This window comes from Pectinophora gossypiella, chromosome 3 (genome assembly GCF_024362695.1).
Source record: "Pectinophora gossypiella chromosome 3, ilPecGoss1.1, whole genome shotgun sequence".
NCBI lineage: Eukaryota > Metazoa > Arthropoda > Insecta > Lepidoptera > Gelechiidae > Pectinophora > Pectinophora gossypiella.
The window spans coordinates 11,177,857-11,193,967 of NC_065406.1; the positions used below are offsets into that span (position 1 = coordinate 11,177,857).

A 16,111-nucleotide genomic window follows, 5' to 3' on the forward strand; every position below is an offset into this window, starting at 1 on the left:
TAATAAAAATAAACACTAATATTTTCATGAATTTTTGACAGGAAAATCCACGTGATATCAACTCAGAATCATGGTCTGAATCATCCCCCTCAGTATTCGTTACGATGTCACTAACACCCTGTATTTTGTTTTCTTAATAGACATCGGGAATCTTAGCAGAGCAATAATTATCCGAGATATCGATTACTTCCGTCTTAGGTGACGTATTTCCAAAACTCATCATCCCCCTAGCATTATCCCGTTTTTCACAGGATCCGCTTACCTAACCTGACAATTTGACAGGTCCGGTTTTTTATAGAAGCGACTGTCTGTCTGACCTTCCAACCAGCGAAGGGGAAACCAACCCAATAGAGATTAGGTCATGTACCTCCGAAAAATGCATTTCTCGGGAATGTGGGTTTCCTCACGATGTTTTCCTTCACCGCCTTCACCTGATTGAAAAAAAGAAAAATCATCATTTATGATCCAAACATAAATTCGAAAAGAAATTCGACAATCATTGGTTTCGGCCTGTGCTGGATTCGAACCTGCGACCTCAAAGTGAGAGGCAAGCGTTCTACCGACTGGGCTACCACGGCTCGTATTTCCAAAAGTAACTTAACCTATAACAGACCGCGCGTACTATCCAAAACGATCCGCCTTGAAGGGGTCACGTCATTACAGTACCTACCTATAAGCCAGAGGGGCATTGAGTGTACTCACACAGTGCACACAGGGATAAGGGTTGGTGTACCATCTCCTTTAGATTGAAATGTTTTAAAGGACCTATAAGTACTCACGTGTTGGCTTCGGCCCCACGCACGCCAAAAGTCCGAGAGTCCATAGTCCCGACTTCTGCAAAGAACATTACAAATGATAATAATCTCTTGTTCGATAGTAGTGAAAGAGGAGAAAAATAAAAAAGAGAAAGGGGGGAGAGAGAGAGAGTGACTGAACGGTTTGACCAAGCAGTACCTAATGGTGATCAGAATACTTATACATGATTGCGATAAGTATTCAGTGTACTTAGACATTTATTTTGTTGTGATAACAATCTTGTTTGGTGATTATTAGACATTTAGATAACAAACAAAACCTTGAAATGCAGTTAGCGACATGTTTCATAACAATTACAAAGATTACTATTTTATTTTCCAGCCTTTCTAATTCGGATTTTTGAATTTGGATTAAGTAAAGCTGTAATCTCTAAAGACTCAAGGTCACTGAACTTGAAAAAGAAAAAATATTACACAATAATCGTATTACTTATAATAACTTATAAAAGAGGATATCGCGGATGTGTGGCAGGTTAGTGTGACCGGCGCAGTCATGTGGCTTGGTCGTTTGTTGTGCGTTGTTGCGGTGTGCGCGTACGCGCAGGCGTTCCTCGAGGACTCTCGCGTTGTGCGCACGGCCCAGGGCTCTGTACGCGGCTACCGGGCCCCTGAAGGAGACCTCTTCGTCTTCTACGGTATCCCTTACGCCACTGCCCCCACCGGCAAGGACAGATTCAAGGTCAGAAAACTTAGTCGATATATAAAAGAAATTAGAGCCAATTCGGCCTCATATACATAAATTTGTGTATTGAACAAATGAGGATCTAGGTAGATATATAGTAGGACTGAAAATTTTTGTCTGAAGTATTAATTTGGGCGCTTTAGTAGATAGGTAGGAAATCGGGACGTATAATAAGTGTGCCGTTTTGATGTTGTTATGTTTTATAGGTAAGTATCGTAAAATTAGACGTTCGAGACCAATTGCTAAAAATATGAGACACTTCTAATAATAAGTAGATGTATATTATGCTTGATTGCGCTAAGCTAACCTTGACTTTGAGAGGTCACGTAATCATGAATGATGAATGAACAAAACGTTGGTCGTCTGGTTTACAAACAGACAATAGTTGTAAACAGACAATTCAAGAATAAGTATTATACAGAGTGTTAGAGACATCGTAATGAAGTTAAATAAACTTTGAGGGATGATTCAGACAGACGACATTAAGTGGATCTGACAATAATTTAAAAAAAAAATACTAACATTTTCGTGAATTTTCTGACAGAAAATTTCGCTAGATATCAACTCAGTATCATGGTCTGAACATAAATAATTACTCACATTTCGTTTTCAAAGATAATCATGTGTATTTTTAGACACACCGTGTATAAATTCAGTGATTATCGGTTGCCAACATTTGTTTTGTTTATGTTTCAGGCTCCATTGCCAGGGCCAATATGGATGACTACACTAGACGCTGTCGACAAAGGGATAATCTGCCCTCAGGCTGACCCCTGGAAAATGATGGCAGGGCTTAATAAAACTATGCAAGAGGACTGTCTTCTTGCTAACGTATATGTACCTGACACAGAAGAGACCAATCTTCCAGTAGTAGTTATGGTGCACGGAGGAGCTTACCAAATAGGATTCGGTGATATGGGGACACCGAAAAACATAGTACGGTCCAAGAAAGTTATTGTTGTGAACTTCAACTACCGTCTCGGAGCACACGGATTTCTGTGCCTGGGAACTCCTGATGTCCCTGGCAATGCTGGAATGAAGGACCAAGTGGCTGCTCTTCGATGGGTCAACAAAAACATCGCCAAGTTCGGAGGAAACCCTAACGAAGTCACCATCTCAGGCTATAGTGCCGGTTCTTCTGCAGTCGACCTTCTAATGCTATCCAAAACAACTAAAGGTCTCTATCACAGAGTTATACCCGAAAGTGGCGCCAATGTGGCTATGTGGTCAGTCCAAGTAGATCCCGTTGATAACGCAGTAATGTTTGCGAAATCATTAATATTCGATAATGTTAGTGACATTTACGCCTTAGAAGAATTCTATAAAACTCTCTCGTACGAGAAATTAATGAGCGATGCACACTTAGTTAGAAAAGACAATGATTTCCTATTTTCGCCCTGCGTAGAGCGAAATACTGGAGTCGAGATGTTCCTTGATGATAATCCAGTTAATATTTTAAAGAAAGGAAAATATAATAAAGTTCCCATGCTGTATGGATTTGCTAATATGGAAGGCCTGTTTCGGGTGCAATTTGGTTTCGATCAATTTGTTGTTGGCATGAACGAGAAGTTTTCGGATTTTCTACCACGTGACTTACAATTCGAAAGCGAAGCTGAGAAGGAGAAAGTGGCGAAGGAGATTAAGGAATTTTATTTTGGAGACAAAAATATTGGACCGGAGACCATCTTGGGTTACATTGACTTATTTACCGATGTAATGTTCGCTTACCCAACCCTTAGGGCTGTTCAATTGCACTTGGAGGCGGGTCACGACAAGATCTATTTGTATGAGTTTGCTTTTGCTCCTGAAGTGCTGCCGATGCCAAAAGGAGTTACGGTGAAAGTAGACGGCGCTAATCATTGTGCACAGACATCGACTGTGTTAGACGGAGGTGGTATGATTATGCATAACAAGGATGAAAGCCAGCTCTCCGAGGATGTGCTGAAGATGAAAGCATTAACGCGAGAACTGTGGCTTAATTTCATGACAACAGGGTCAGTATTGACTTCTATTTGTTTTTCAAACCTTGCTTTAGTTTGACCGAGAGTATTTATAATTTCCTAGCTAAGTATCGTATTTCTTGGCGCAGGAATATTAGATTAGAGTAATTGGTACCCATAGTATTATGGTCAGATATACGTAGTATAATAGTAGTCATGGTCCGCCAGGCGTAACTACGAGTAATCCTTGCATAGACCATTGTTTCTTGCGTACGTCAAGCCACTCGCCGTAGAGGAGAGTCCTAATAATACGAATACTCCCCGAACGGAGTCACTATCAACTCCATAATTCGTATTATTGTGGTCTCCAGACGCATATGACTTGCATATTACTTATATAAGTAATATACGTTAGTATTATATGATCTGTGGTAATACCTACTTAAAGTATTTACCTATTCACCTACTTATTTAGCCTTTCATAAACTTTTCTATCAAGAGATAGATCGCTAATACAATATTACTTATAAGTTGTGCAGAAATTAAGTGTCATTAGTAAGTATTTATTTTTAGTACTTAATTGGTAATCGTGATGCCTTCAGCATTCTCTATAATTTTTGATTGTACCAGTCAAGTAAGAAAAGGAATATTCAAATCAAATCAAATATACTTTATTGCACAGAACTAAATTTCAACATTCAGACATAACTCATGAATACAGTACAATTTGGGCGGCTTTATTGCTCTAGAGCAATTTCTTCCAGGCAACCACTAAAAGGAAACAAACATTTACAAACAACTTGGATGCAGCAAAAAATAAATACCTAAAAGTAAAACTAAAGTTAATATACTTAATAAATACTCTATACTATACGTACAGGCCCGATCTCCCTATCCATCCATAGGGAAGGCCCGTGCTCCAGCAGTGGGGACTTTAATGGGCTATGATGATGATACGTACATATATTAATAAATACTCAATATAATATAATACAATATAAGTAATATATTAAGCGGCATGTCCTCAAAATATTTTCTTGTTACAGAAACCCGACGCCTCCAGGGAGTAAGTTGCCGTCGTGGTCGCCGGTGGGCGCCGGCCGCTCGCCGCACATGTTGTTGGACCTGTCGCCGCGCATGCGCGGGGAGCTGCTGCCGGAGCGTGCACGCTTCTGGGATGACATCTACTCGCGCTACTATCGTGCGCCCGCGCCACCACCCACACCTCCTCCTAGACATTCTGAGCTTTAAATGCTATAATTATAATGTTTGTTTCCGTAGTGTTTCTTTTGGCCTAAAGAGTCAAACATGGTAACCTAGCAAATAATAAGTAAGTAGATAATTAAAAATCAAAAGAGACAAAAGTGTAAATATCCCAGTAAGTATACAATTTTACTTGTCCGCGTCGAGAATTAAGGTGTGAGATGCGATCATTAAGTATATTTTTTTAATGTTGACTACAGCACTTGATTGTGTTAGGGCAATTTGTACAAATAATAAAAAAACAATTTTTTCGCCACGAAATTCGAGTTTGATTGCTTGTCCCAACTCAATTTTTGATATGATTTCTGTCCGCAAAATGTAATTTGAAGGTATTTTATTATACAATTAGATCGGTATAATAAACACATTATCTGAAAGCAATTACACAATATTATAAAAATACTTAAGTACATTGGTTGTTTTTGCAAATATTTGAAAATAATATGGTCATTTATTTCTATTCTTTTAAATTTTGATGGTCACTTTTCAATTTTGGTGGCTAGATTTGAATTTCGGTGGACGGTTTTCATATTTGGTGGTTCCACATCATTTTAAACTTTAATAACTCGTAAAGTAATTAAGATATTCTTAGGCCTCTTGCAGTTCCTCGTAGCTGACTATCCTTTCACATATCGGAATCTAATTTTTCACGAAAACATAATATGAAAATTCGCCACCAAAACTGAGAAAAAACTGCACTTTTGATATTGACCCAAATAATATTTTTCTTAGGTACTAAGCAAAGAGTAACTGCCTCATTCTTAGCTCTATAAGAAAAAAAAAGAAAAATAGGTATCTATCTGATAAGTAACTCCCTAGCGTTATTAAATCAAATCAAAATATACTTTATTGCACACACATACCTACAAGAAACATTTTAAAACATACACAAGATAGCAAAATTGTCGGCTTTATTGCAATACAGTAATTTCTTCCAAGCGACCAGAGGCAAGGCGTTATCCCGTGATTACAAAATTCGCTTATTAACCCGAAGAGTTAACAGTGCCTGCCAAATTCTGCCAAACAGACCTTCTAATGCGAAGAGAAAACCAGCCTAATTAATTACAAGTTAGGTTTCATACATCAGAAAACACATTTCTCGGGTAGGTATGATAGTTTCCCCAATACATATGTCCACTTTACGATGTTATGGTAAATGAGCCGAATATATTCATTTGATTTAGGTAAGTAACTGAACATACACGAAAATAAATTCGAATCATCGTGATGAGTTATCACTACTTTACGTTTCATATTATTCGAGATAAGTATAATAAACATAATACTCTACTGTATCATTTGTGATAAGAAATACAACAAACATTGTACGTTCAAAGCTACATAGTAATAATTGGGTATTTTAACAGAATAGTACATATGGGGTAAAGAATACCTGAGAATATCATGTTGCTATTAAATAAATTGATTCTGTGTGTGTTTGCTGTTGTCATTGTCAATGGAGAGGATGAGAAACCAGAATCTCGAACAGTTCGTACTACTTACGGCGCCGTACGAGGGTATCGCTCGCCAGAGGGAGATCTCTTCGCATTCTATGGTATTCCTTACGCCACCGCACCTACTGGACCAAACAAATTCAAGGTATGTAAACCCTATGAAACATTTTAAGCTTTTGCAAAAAAATTAGTTTTCACTCAGGTACATTACAGATATACTTTTTTTAAATTACTTAAATCCATTTTTACAATTGTCCTTCAGGCTCCGCTGCCGGCTCCATTATCGTTGCATACTTTCGAAGCAGTAGATAAAACCATAATATGTCCACAAATAGAGATGCCATTTACAAAAGGGATGAAGGCACAAGAAGATTGCCTTATTGCAAACGTTTTTGTGCCAGATACCAAGGAAACCAAATTACCGGTCGTCGTATACATTCATGGTGGAGCCTTTTACATGGGTTTCGGCAATATGATAACACCAGTTAACCTAGTTTTGACGAAAAGAGTCATAGCAGTTACTATTAATTACCGTGTTGGAGTGCAAGGATTCCTGTGTCTCGGCACGCGTGATGCTCCTGGCAATGCCGGGTTGAAAGACCAAGTGGCTGCCTTAACTTGGGTCAAAAGAAACATAGCTAACTTTGGAGGAAATACTGATGATATCACCATCGCCGGTTACAGTGCAGGGTCATCGTCTGTCACTCTTCTTGCCATTTCGAACTTAGCAAAAGGTCTTTTCAATAAGGTTATCGCTGAAAGCGGGTCTGTATTAGGAGTTACAGTAGTTATGGATCCACTTGAGAACGCGAAGACGTGTGCAAAAATACTTAATTTCACTGACGTAGATGATGTTTATGCACTGGAAGAGTTTTATAAATCTTCTCCCATTGAAGTATTCACAAAATGCGCTATAGAAGATAGAACCGACACTTCCCTTTTATTTGGACCTTGCGTAGAACGAGACACACCAGAACAAGTATTCCTTAAGGATGCTCCTATTAATATCTTGAAGGAAGGTAAACTCGAGCCAGTTCCAATGCTTTATGGATTTTCCAATATGGAAGGTTTGTTTAGACTTCCATTATTCGAATTGTGGAAAAATAAAATGAATGCAAATTTTGCTGAGTTTCTACCAAGTGATTTAAAATTTAATACCGAGGAGCAGAAACAAGAAGTGGCGATGACGGTTAAGAAATTTTATTTCGGTGACAAACCAGTGAGCGAAGACAATGTATTGAGCTATATCGATTACTTTGGTGACATAACTTTTGGTTATCCCATGCTTCGAGCATTAGACATGTATACACAGACTGGTTTTGATCAAGTATATTTATACGAGTACGAGTTTGTGGATGAGGATACACCCGTGGTGCCACATACGGAGGTTCGGGGTGCTACACACTGTTCTCAGACGGCGGCTGTTCTTGATGGCAAGGACATCCATATTAAAGATGAACAAAACTTTACCGAGGAGTATAAGGACATGAAGAAGCTGATGAGAAGTTTGTGGACAAACTTCATTAAGACTGGGTAAGTGTAACTTTTCCTTTTTTTTAACTAACTTATTGTATATTTGCCTCTGGTGTCTGGCGGCATTCAATACTTGCCCGGAGGCGTAATTTAGGCTTCTATTGTAGTAAGAACAAGCAACTTGTTTTCTTAATGAAGCTTACTTTTTTACGTGACTTATTGTAAGTTTGCCGCAGATGGCATTACCTACTTGGCCGGACAAGTCTTTCACCCGGTACATCGTTTAAGACAACAGGCCTGAGGGTAACCAGTTGGGCGCCAATCTCGGCTCAGGGCGTCCCCTGAGCCGAGGTTCGCGTCGTCTGAGAGAAAAAAATATTTGAAAGAATTAATCGACCCTAGTGGGTCGATAGCGATAAGCGCTGATTGAGGGAAATCGTCGACCACGCCGGCGGGGTCGGTATTGGGGTCCTGAAGTGTTTGGTGTCTCGAGCTGATTGGCTGCCTCTATGGCTAGAGTAATCGGTTCGTCGGGATCGTAAATTACGTCCCTCGGACGCCGATACTTTTCAGTACCGTCCCTAAGCGGGATGTATTCGGAAGCAGCAACTACCAGGGGATTTGGGGCTACCAGGGGATTTGGGTGAAGCCTACTAGGTACTTACTACAAGTTTAATGTTGCAATACAATCAGTCTCAATTTCTTGATGATGTGATTATTTTGTAGATTTGCCTGGGATACCTAGCATCCACAACTTTGCCGGAATTTTTACCAATAGTCTGAGTGCATGTAAACATTTCTAGGGAACCTGGATAAGACATTAAAATTTTTAATCAGTCCAGATTCCCTCTAGTATATTTAGGAAGTTATATTCACAATGTTATATTAAACCCCTACATAGGTACCTATAGATGTGTGTCGTGTTACTTACCACCAAGAATAGACCTGCTTCTGCTCTTCTTATACAGGAACCCGACGCCTCCAGGGAGCGAGTTGCCGTCGTGGTCGGCGGTGGGCGCTGGCCGCTCGCCGCACATGTTGCTGACGCTGCCACCGCGCATGCGCGGGGAGCTGCTGCCGACACGTGCGCGCTTCTGGGACGATATCTACTCGCGCTACTATCGAGCGCCCGCGCCGCCACCGACGCCGCCTCCTAAGCACACAGAGTTATAGGGGTGAATTGAATAATTTTCACTTCTTGATAATAGCCTATCCGGAACTTGGCGGTTAGCAACAAACTTATCTCTTTTTTACCTTTGACGGGTTTTATCTACTTAATTGTGTTTTTTCAGTAAGTAGGTAAAAGTAACAGTAAAAAAATGATATAACCATTATAATACCTAACGGCTTTTGCTTTAGGTACACGATTTATTTAAAACATTGTAAATAAACGTCCCTACATAATTGATCAAAGAAGTAATAATATATGAAGAGCATAAGAAGTAATGACTATGAATACATGAACCACCACCTTCCGAGATGTACCTAATGTTTGCTTACGTGACAGTATTATTAATCCTTATTATATGGTATTCCATGGTATGACTTTATATTATATGGTATTACTAATACTGATTACGCTATGAGCAAACATTTATGTTACCTTGAGCGGGACGTTACGACGGAACGGTTGAATGTTTCCGTTCTCGGTGTAGTTTTTCGCCTGTATTTTTGCTGCCGGCAGCGCTTACTGGCCGTCCATTAACTGAATCAATTAATCCTCGGGGACATCATTAAGCTCTCAGCCAAGTGGTGTCCACACTGCGGTTTATGAGCCTCCATTATACGGCAGGTGCACTTCGGTTGCAGTTTATTTGCACTAAAAATGACCGGAACGTTTTCTGGCGAGTTTTTTATCCAATGAGCGAGGCGATTCTATGCTATTCTGTTGAAATTTCTGTTTAGGAGGTCTGTTGAAGTGCTACTCATTTATGAGTTTCGTGCCAAGTAGTAACTTTAATAGCTTTAGTAACGTAAAAACATATTATTATTAATAATACTTAAACAAAACTTATTTTAAACAATTTGCACAATAAATTTACACGACACTGTGCTGTTTACTGCACTCGTCAAAAAGCCCGCCCATGACTAAACCGGGCGCAAAGGTGCCCATTACATACATACATAAACTCACGCCCGTAATCCCTAATGGGGTGGGGAGAGCCACAAGTAATCAAAGACAACTTGCAGCCACTGTTGATACGAAGTCCAAAGATGGATATGATGAACCTTATGGTGATAAGGGATCAGCCTATCGCCCATAACATTAGTCCATCATGTTAGAGGACACAACCCCTCTGTCGGTTTTTACGACATGCCCGGGAAGAGAAGCAGCTGAACGTGTTCTATGTTTTTTATATGGTCCCAGAACAGCATAGAAGCAAAGGTGCCCATTACAGCTGCATTTCCTCTCTGCACAGAAATGAACAACCTTTGCGCCAAGAACACGGCACGGGGGTCAGTACCACTCTCTCTTAACCGATGTCCGATTTCCGCCATAACTTTCTTAGCTTCGCTACTCCAACAACCCGTCGTCTCAACGGCAAACGGGACGAAAATGCTTCCAAATCCCTATATTTATCTCGCTTCCTACGAGCAGTGAACTCAGCCACGGCTTTTTTTAAATGTCTTCATTAATGTAGTCTGTTTTTTATAGTGTATACCTACAAAGTATACAAAACACACTTACTCTTCGCCAGCCATGTTCAAGTCCCATGTAAAGGGGACGAGCCTGTTGGCATTCTCTCTCTCTCTCTATTTAAGAGCTGCGCTCTTGTCGGTGGAGTAACCGCCATTCCTCTCTTCTTCCCGCCAAAACCTTCACCTCCCGATACGACACGACCTGCACCTTCGCTTTTATTTGTTTCATAAATGTTATCCTAGGTCTACCCCTTCCTCTCTTCCCTTCAATTTTTCCTTCTATAATGTTTGTCTGTTGGCATTAACCGGGCCCAAATCCTGGAATCCACGTGATATCAATTATCCAAATATGAATCCAAACTCCTGATAATTCGAACCCGTGACATTACGTTGTAAGTCATGCGATCTCCGAACAGGGCTACTACAAGACATTTTTTATGTAAGTAATAATGTAATATTGGAATATACTACAAAAAGATAGCACCTTATTATCAACTATACTAACTTGTTAGTTATGATCGGGTTTCATCAGAGCTACCCACACTACACTTACAGCCGCCATAAGAAACAATAGTTCTCAACAATTGCATAGTATATACGTCACGAACCTCGCGTCCTTGGAAATTGTGATAACGTAGGCGAAACAATAACTGTGGAGGCAGCTTTAGTTGACAGGCGAGAGGACGACACGTCCCCAAGCCGGGCTGGCAAAAAAACCGGACCGGATCGGACCGGCCGTGGGCCGGCGGCGACGGCGCCGCAATTAAATTATTTTGTCCCCAAACCGGCGCGTGCAGAGTGTCGAACGCTTATTTTTTTCTTACTGGATAGGTACCTACCTATGTCAAATATATTTCGAAGACTTCGCCAAATAAGGGGTCGCAAAAGTAAATATTATTTACGACATGTATTCTCTTCTTTTTCTAAGTCTTCATCAAATGATGAGATAAGACGAGATAATAAAATATATACTTACTTTAGTTAGTTTCTACGATAAAACCGGCACTTAGTTTTGGTTGGATGTTCGTATCACTGCCACTTGTCCAGTGTTGTGCAATTCCCGGGAATGTTCCCAGCTGTATAAAGGCGCAAAACTTATGTAAAAACAGCGTCATTACCTAACGCAGATACGACATGAGTAAGATTCTTTCTTACTAAGTAGAAAAAGCCAGTGTCCTTACTATTAAATATTTTTATCAACGGGAACGTTCATACTGTGGGAATATTCCCGTTGTAAAAAATATCACTGCACTTGTCCAGTATCCGGGATCCACAAAGAAGCACAAATACTCAGTAGAATAAATAAAACTATTAAATATTCTTCTTCTTATCGTGTGGGTTGTGAGGTAGAATACCAACCTCATCAACCCTGGTGTCAGGGTTACTATTGAGCCGCCAAAGGCCCCTGACATGGCTCATGTTACGACTACATACATACATCAGTAAGTAGTAACCGCGACGGACGGCTGAACGTACCTTCCGAAGCACGGCACATCTTACTTTCGGACAATCAGGTGATCAGCCTGTAATGTCCTAACCAAACTAGGGATTTCAAAGTGATTTTTGTGACATTCGAATTGGGATTCGAACCCGGGGCCTCCGTATCGTGAGCCCAACGCTCAACCACTGGACCACGGACGCCGTTATTGAATAATCGAGCCGGGGCCCAAGATTACTTAGACGACGAAACCTACTTTGAAATAAGTATAAGTACTTACATTTATAATGTATCAAAAGTAGATAGTACGCATTGGGGCACCAGTATCGACCCTGTAAGTGTGCGTTACCCCAACAAGAAAGTATCTCCTAGAGTTATACGAGTAGAACGTATAGTTGGTGCCTTATCTGCTGTAAATGTGCCCCCACATAAAAAATGTGTGCCCCCTGTCGTTTCGAAAAAAAATCGAAAAAACGATTCTTGCTGGGGTAACGTTTTTCTAGCAGGAAAATTCTAAACGAATGATCGGAGAGAGAAAAACTGTGCATGGCCAGATAGCTTATATGTGTGCCAAAATGTGCCCCCAAAAATAAAATCTGTGCCCCTTCAGATTTTCGAGATATTGCATTTCCTGCTGGAGTAACGTTTTGATGAATAGTATATCTCTAAAACCATTGCATGTGCCCCTGTAGAATAAACATACGCGAGTAGCTCTTAATGTGTGCCCCTTTGTGCCCCAATTAGATTTTAGAAAATATTTATAGTTTTCAAGTTATCGCGGTTTTATGAAAACCCGAAAAAACATCGCAGCGCCTAAATGAGACAAGGCATAACTTCGCTGAAAACTGTATTCGGTCTTTCTTGACGCTAATAATAACCATACAAAGTTTCAAAAATGTTCATGCATGCGTTTTTGAATAATCTTGCTAAAAGTAAAAACGATGGTGTCATAACTTTGACGGCAAAATACAAGGAACTGGCACAATCCCAGATGTGTAGGTGTAAACCAAAATCTTGTGCCTTTAGTCAAAAATATATGGTGAAAATATTGAGCTTCAAATGTTACGCATTAAGTAAATATAAACAAAAAACCAAAATATGTAAACAACGGCTGGTTATCCAACCAAATTTGAATGACTACTAAAAAGCGACGGATTCATACATATCGATGACCTTCTTTACTTTACTCACTAACCGGTTCACACGTGTTGTGCCTGAGTACACTGAAGTAGAAAAGTAATAACTAATAAAATAAAGTTGTTATTGGATTATATTTTAATAGCTGTTTCTATGACCTTACACATGATTAAGTACATTTATAAGAGCCATTTTCAAATAAAATGTACATGTGACTAACATGCTCAAAATCGTGACCAAACTGTTTTGTGACATACCTGTATTTTTATACTAATGTAAATAATAATTTCCACATCAACAAGCTGTTTCATTTATATAGTCACAAGGTGCATTTAATATATTTTTTAATTAGCCCTCAAAACTTTTGAACGCGACTGTAAGGACAACAGCTTAGGTATAATACGTCCAATAAAGAAGGTCCTCGTTAAGTATGAATCCGTCGCTTTTTAGTAGTCATTCAGATTTGGTCGGATAACCAGCCGTTGTTTACATATTTTGGTTTTTTGTTTATATTTACTTAATGCGTAACATTTGAAGCTCAATATTTTCACCATATATTTTTGACTAAAGGCACAAGATTTTGGTTTACACCTACACATCTGGGATTGTGCCAGTTCCTTGTATTTTGCCGTCAAAGTTATGACACCATCGTTTTTACTTTTAGCAAGATTATTCAAAAACGCATGCATGAACATTTTTGAAACTTTGTATGGTTATTATTAGCGTCAAGAAAGACCGAATACAGTTTTCAGCGAAGTTATGCCTTGTCTCATTTAGGCGCTGCGATGATTTTTCGGGTTTTCATAAAACCGCGATAACTTGAAAACTATAAATATTTTCTAAAATCTAATTGGGGCACAAAGGGGCACACATTAAGAGCTACTCGCGTATGTTTATTCTACAGGGGCACATGCAATGGTTTTAGAGATATACTATTCATCAAAACGTTACTCCAGCAGGAAATGCAATATCTCGAAAATCTGAAGGGGCACAGATTTTATTTTTGGGGGCACATTTTGGCACACATATAAGCTATCTGGCCATGCACAGTTTTTCTCTCTCCGATCATTCGTTTAGAATTTTCCTGCTAGAAAAACGTTACCCCAGCAAGAATCGTTTTTTCGATTTTTTTTCGAAACGACAGGGGGCACACATTTTTTATGTGGGGGCACATTTACAGCAGATAAGGCACCAACTATACGTTCTACTCATATAACTCTAGGAGATACTTTCTTGTTGGGGTAACGCACACACCCTGTAATTGTGTCAGAAGTCGGCTATTACCGGAATTCTCGAGGGGACAGATAAATAGGTACTAAGCAGGCATTTATTTCGCCTCCATAGGCGTATTATTCTACCCTAGTCCGACGTTGATTGATTGATTCCAACAACACAAAAAATTTAAACCTTTTACAGTTTGTATTACTTCGCTACACAAATGTAACTCCAGTTTTATTTGTCAGAACTTGCAAATAACATTCCGAATTTGAAAACGTTGGTTGGATTTGAAACTTGAAAAATTTACTTAATGGAAGGTGTGGTACGTTCAGTTGTCATGGGAAGTTTGTTAAGGTAACGTATAGCATAACTCTTAAAGATACTTAGGGCCTCTATTTGTATGGGATTACGTCAGAATGCTGTACCACTTCCGATCGACGGGTCCTTGAGAAGACCTTGAAACTACTTATAGAATACTATGACCAAAACAAAATGTTTCCTAGCTTGCTGGGGGGTTAAAAAGGCCAAATCAAAGCAATCCATCTAAAAAAGCAACATTCCTATTTGACATTTGTTTGCATTGCGCACTTACTTTTATATATGCAAATGTCAAATTGCAATATTGCTTTTTTAGATGAATTATTTCAATGTGGCCTTTTTAACCCCCCTGACGTCCAATAGTTCTGTCTACCTCATGGGATTGCAAGTCATATTTAAAATTATATTGTAGTAAAGTATGTCGGTGAGACGTGTATTGTATGAGGGCGATGAGGGCTCCAAAGGGTCGTGGTGAGGGTCAGTCACTCGCAGCGACGCTGACTAATGAAACAACTTGCGAACAAGTTGCGTCTAAGTGCAAAACTTCCTCATCCGCCAATTTCTTTCAATAAAACTCTGCCAGGGCTCAGCGCAAATTAATACCAACAAGTTTCGGTATTGTTGCTACTGAAACATGGGGAACCACTTTACCCAACTAAGGTGGAGCAAAAAGGACGGGTTATGTAATAACCTAATAAGTAGTCCAGTCATGAGCCATATCATGCACCCACTTTAGAGCCTTGTCGCACAAACATATTTGACATTTAATGAGGCTTAAAATCTGTCAAAAAAAAAATATACGTGAACTGGTACTAAAATACTTATCAATGCTGAAAGACATGTAACGTGTTAATAGAATTTCACATCCTTTGCAACTCTGAATTGTTATCGCTGTTTAAAACTTGCTAATCTATGTGGAACGTTTTAGGAAGTTTATCAGGATGTGCCGATCATTAACATTATCCCCACCTATTACAGGTTCATGAGCCGCACGTGCGAGAAAGAGAAGACGACAGAGTGAAGAAAACGGAAGTCGATATCTCTTTCACGTAGGTACTTATGTTTTATAACAAGAAGGGGATATTCTATCGTCAGTCGTGACATCCAAAGGACCAAAGGCGTAAATAATATTCAGCTCAGGCAAATTGTATTGTAAGTACTAACAAGATTCAAAAGAAATACTTGCCCACTACTATGTAGTAGTATAAAATGAAATCAATCATAATTCATCGCCGCATCCAAAATAATATCGAAGGTTGAAAGGCAAGGTTTAAGCGACATTTTGGGCGAAACTGACTTATATATATATTCGGAATCAGCGATTTTTTCCGCGTCAACTGATCTTGGTTTCAGATCAATCGAAGCTACTTTTTGGCGCTTCAGCCAATTAGCACTTTGGGTACATTTTTAAAAACCCGTGTTTTAACCGACAAAAAAATGCACAAAGTTCTGGGCGGGTGGCATATCAGTCGTATTCCGGGATATGAGTCGGTCACATAAGCTGTTATGTCTTTTCATTTTCATGATTCGAAGTCTGTTGAAGCGTTTTCCCTGACAGTGTTTTGTTATAGATAAGTCGGTTAAATCATTTGTCCTTAGACGAAACGAAAATAGATTTGGCGCTTAAATCTTTTTGTCTCTGGATTAAAGAATCCAGATTTTATAAATATTGTCGCTTCAACCGTTTTGCCTTCGACAGTTTAAAAGTAAAATTGGCACTTGAACTGTTTTGC

General features: G+C 39.4%; 2 protein-coding genes across 3 annotated transcripts; both read left to right on the forward strand.

The window, feature by feature from the left end:
* Positions 1-1,274: 1,274 nt before the first annotated feature.
* On the forward strand, positions 1,275-4,961 carry LOC126381725 (juvenile hormone esterase-like). Its single transcript, XM_050031182.1, has 3 exons — positions 1,275-1,494; positions 2,194-3,491; positions 4,484-4,961. Exons 1-3 carry the CDS (start codon positions 1,309-1,311, stop codon positions 4,686-4,688), a joined length of 1,689 nt encoding a protein of 562 aa, XP_049887139.1. The 5' UTR covers positions 1,275-1,308; the 3' UTR covers positions 4,689-4,961.
* A 1,053-nt stretch (positions 4,962-6,014) lies between these two features.
* LOC126381727 (esterase FE4-like) lies at positions 6,015-15,878 on the forward strand. 2 transcript variants are annotated; one of them, XM_050031185.1, is made up of 4 exons: positions 6,015-6,299; positions 6,417-7,687; positions 8,596-8,802; positions 15,357-15,878. In XM_050031185.1, the coding sequence occupies exons 1-3, from the start codon at positions 6,105-6,107 to the stop codon at positions 8,798-8,800; spliced, it is 1,671 nt and encodes a 556-aa protein (XP_049887142.1). In that variant the 5' UTR covers positions 6,015-6,104; the 3' UTR covers positions 8,801-8,802; positions 15,357-15,878. The 2 variants fall into 2 exon arrangements, with proteins under 2 accessions (XP_049887142.1, XP_049887141.1); XM_050031184.1 differs by lacking the exon at positions 15,357-15,878 and having other exon boundaries at positions 8,596-9,078.
* Positions 15,879-16,111: the final 233 nt, after the last annotated feature.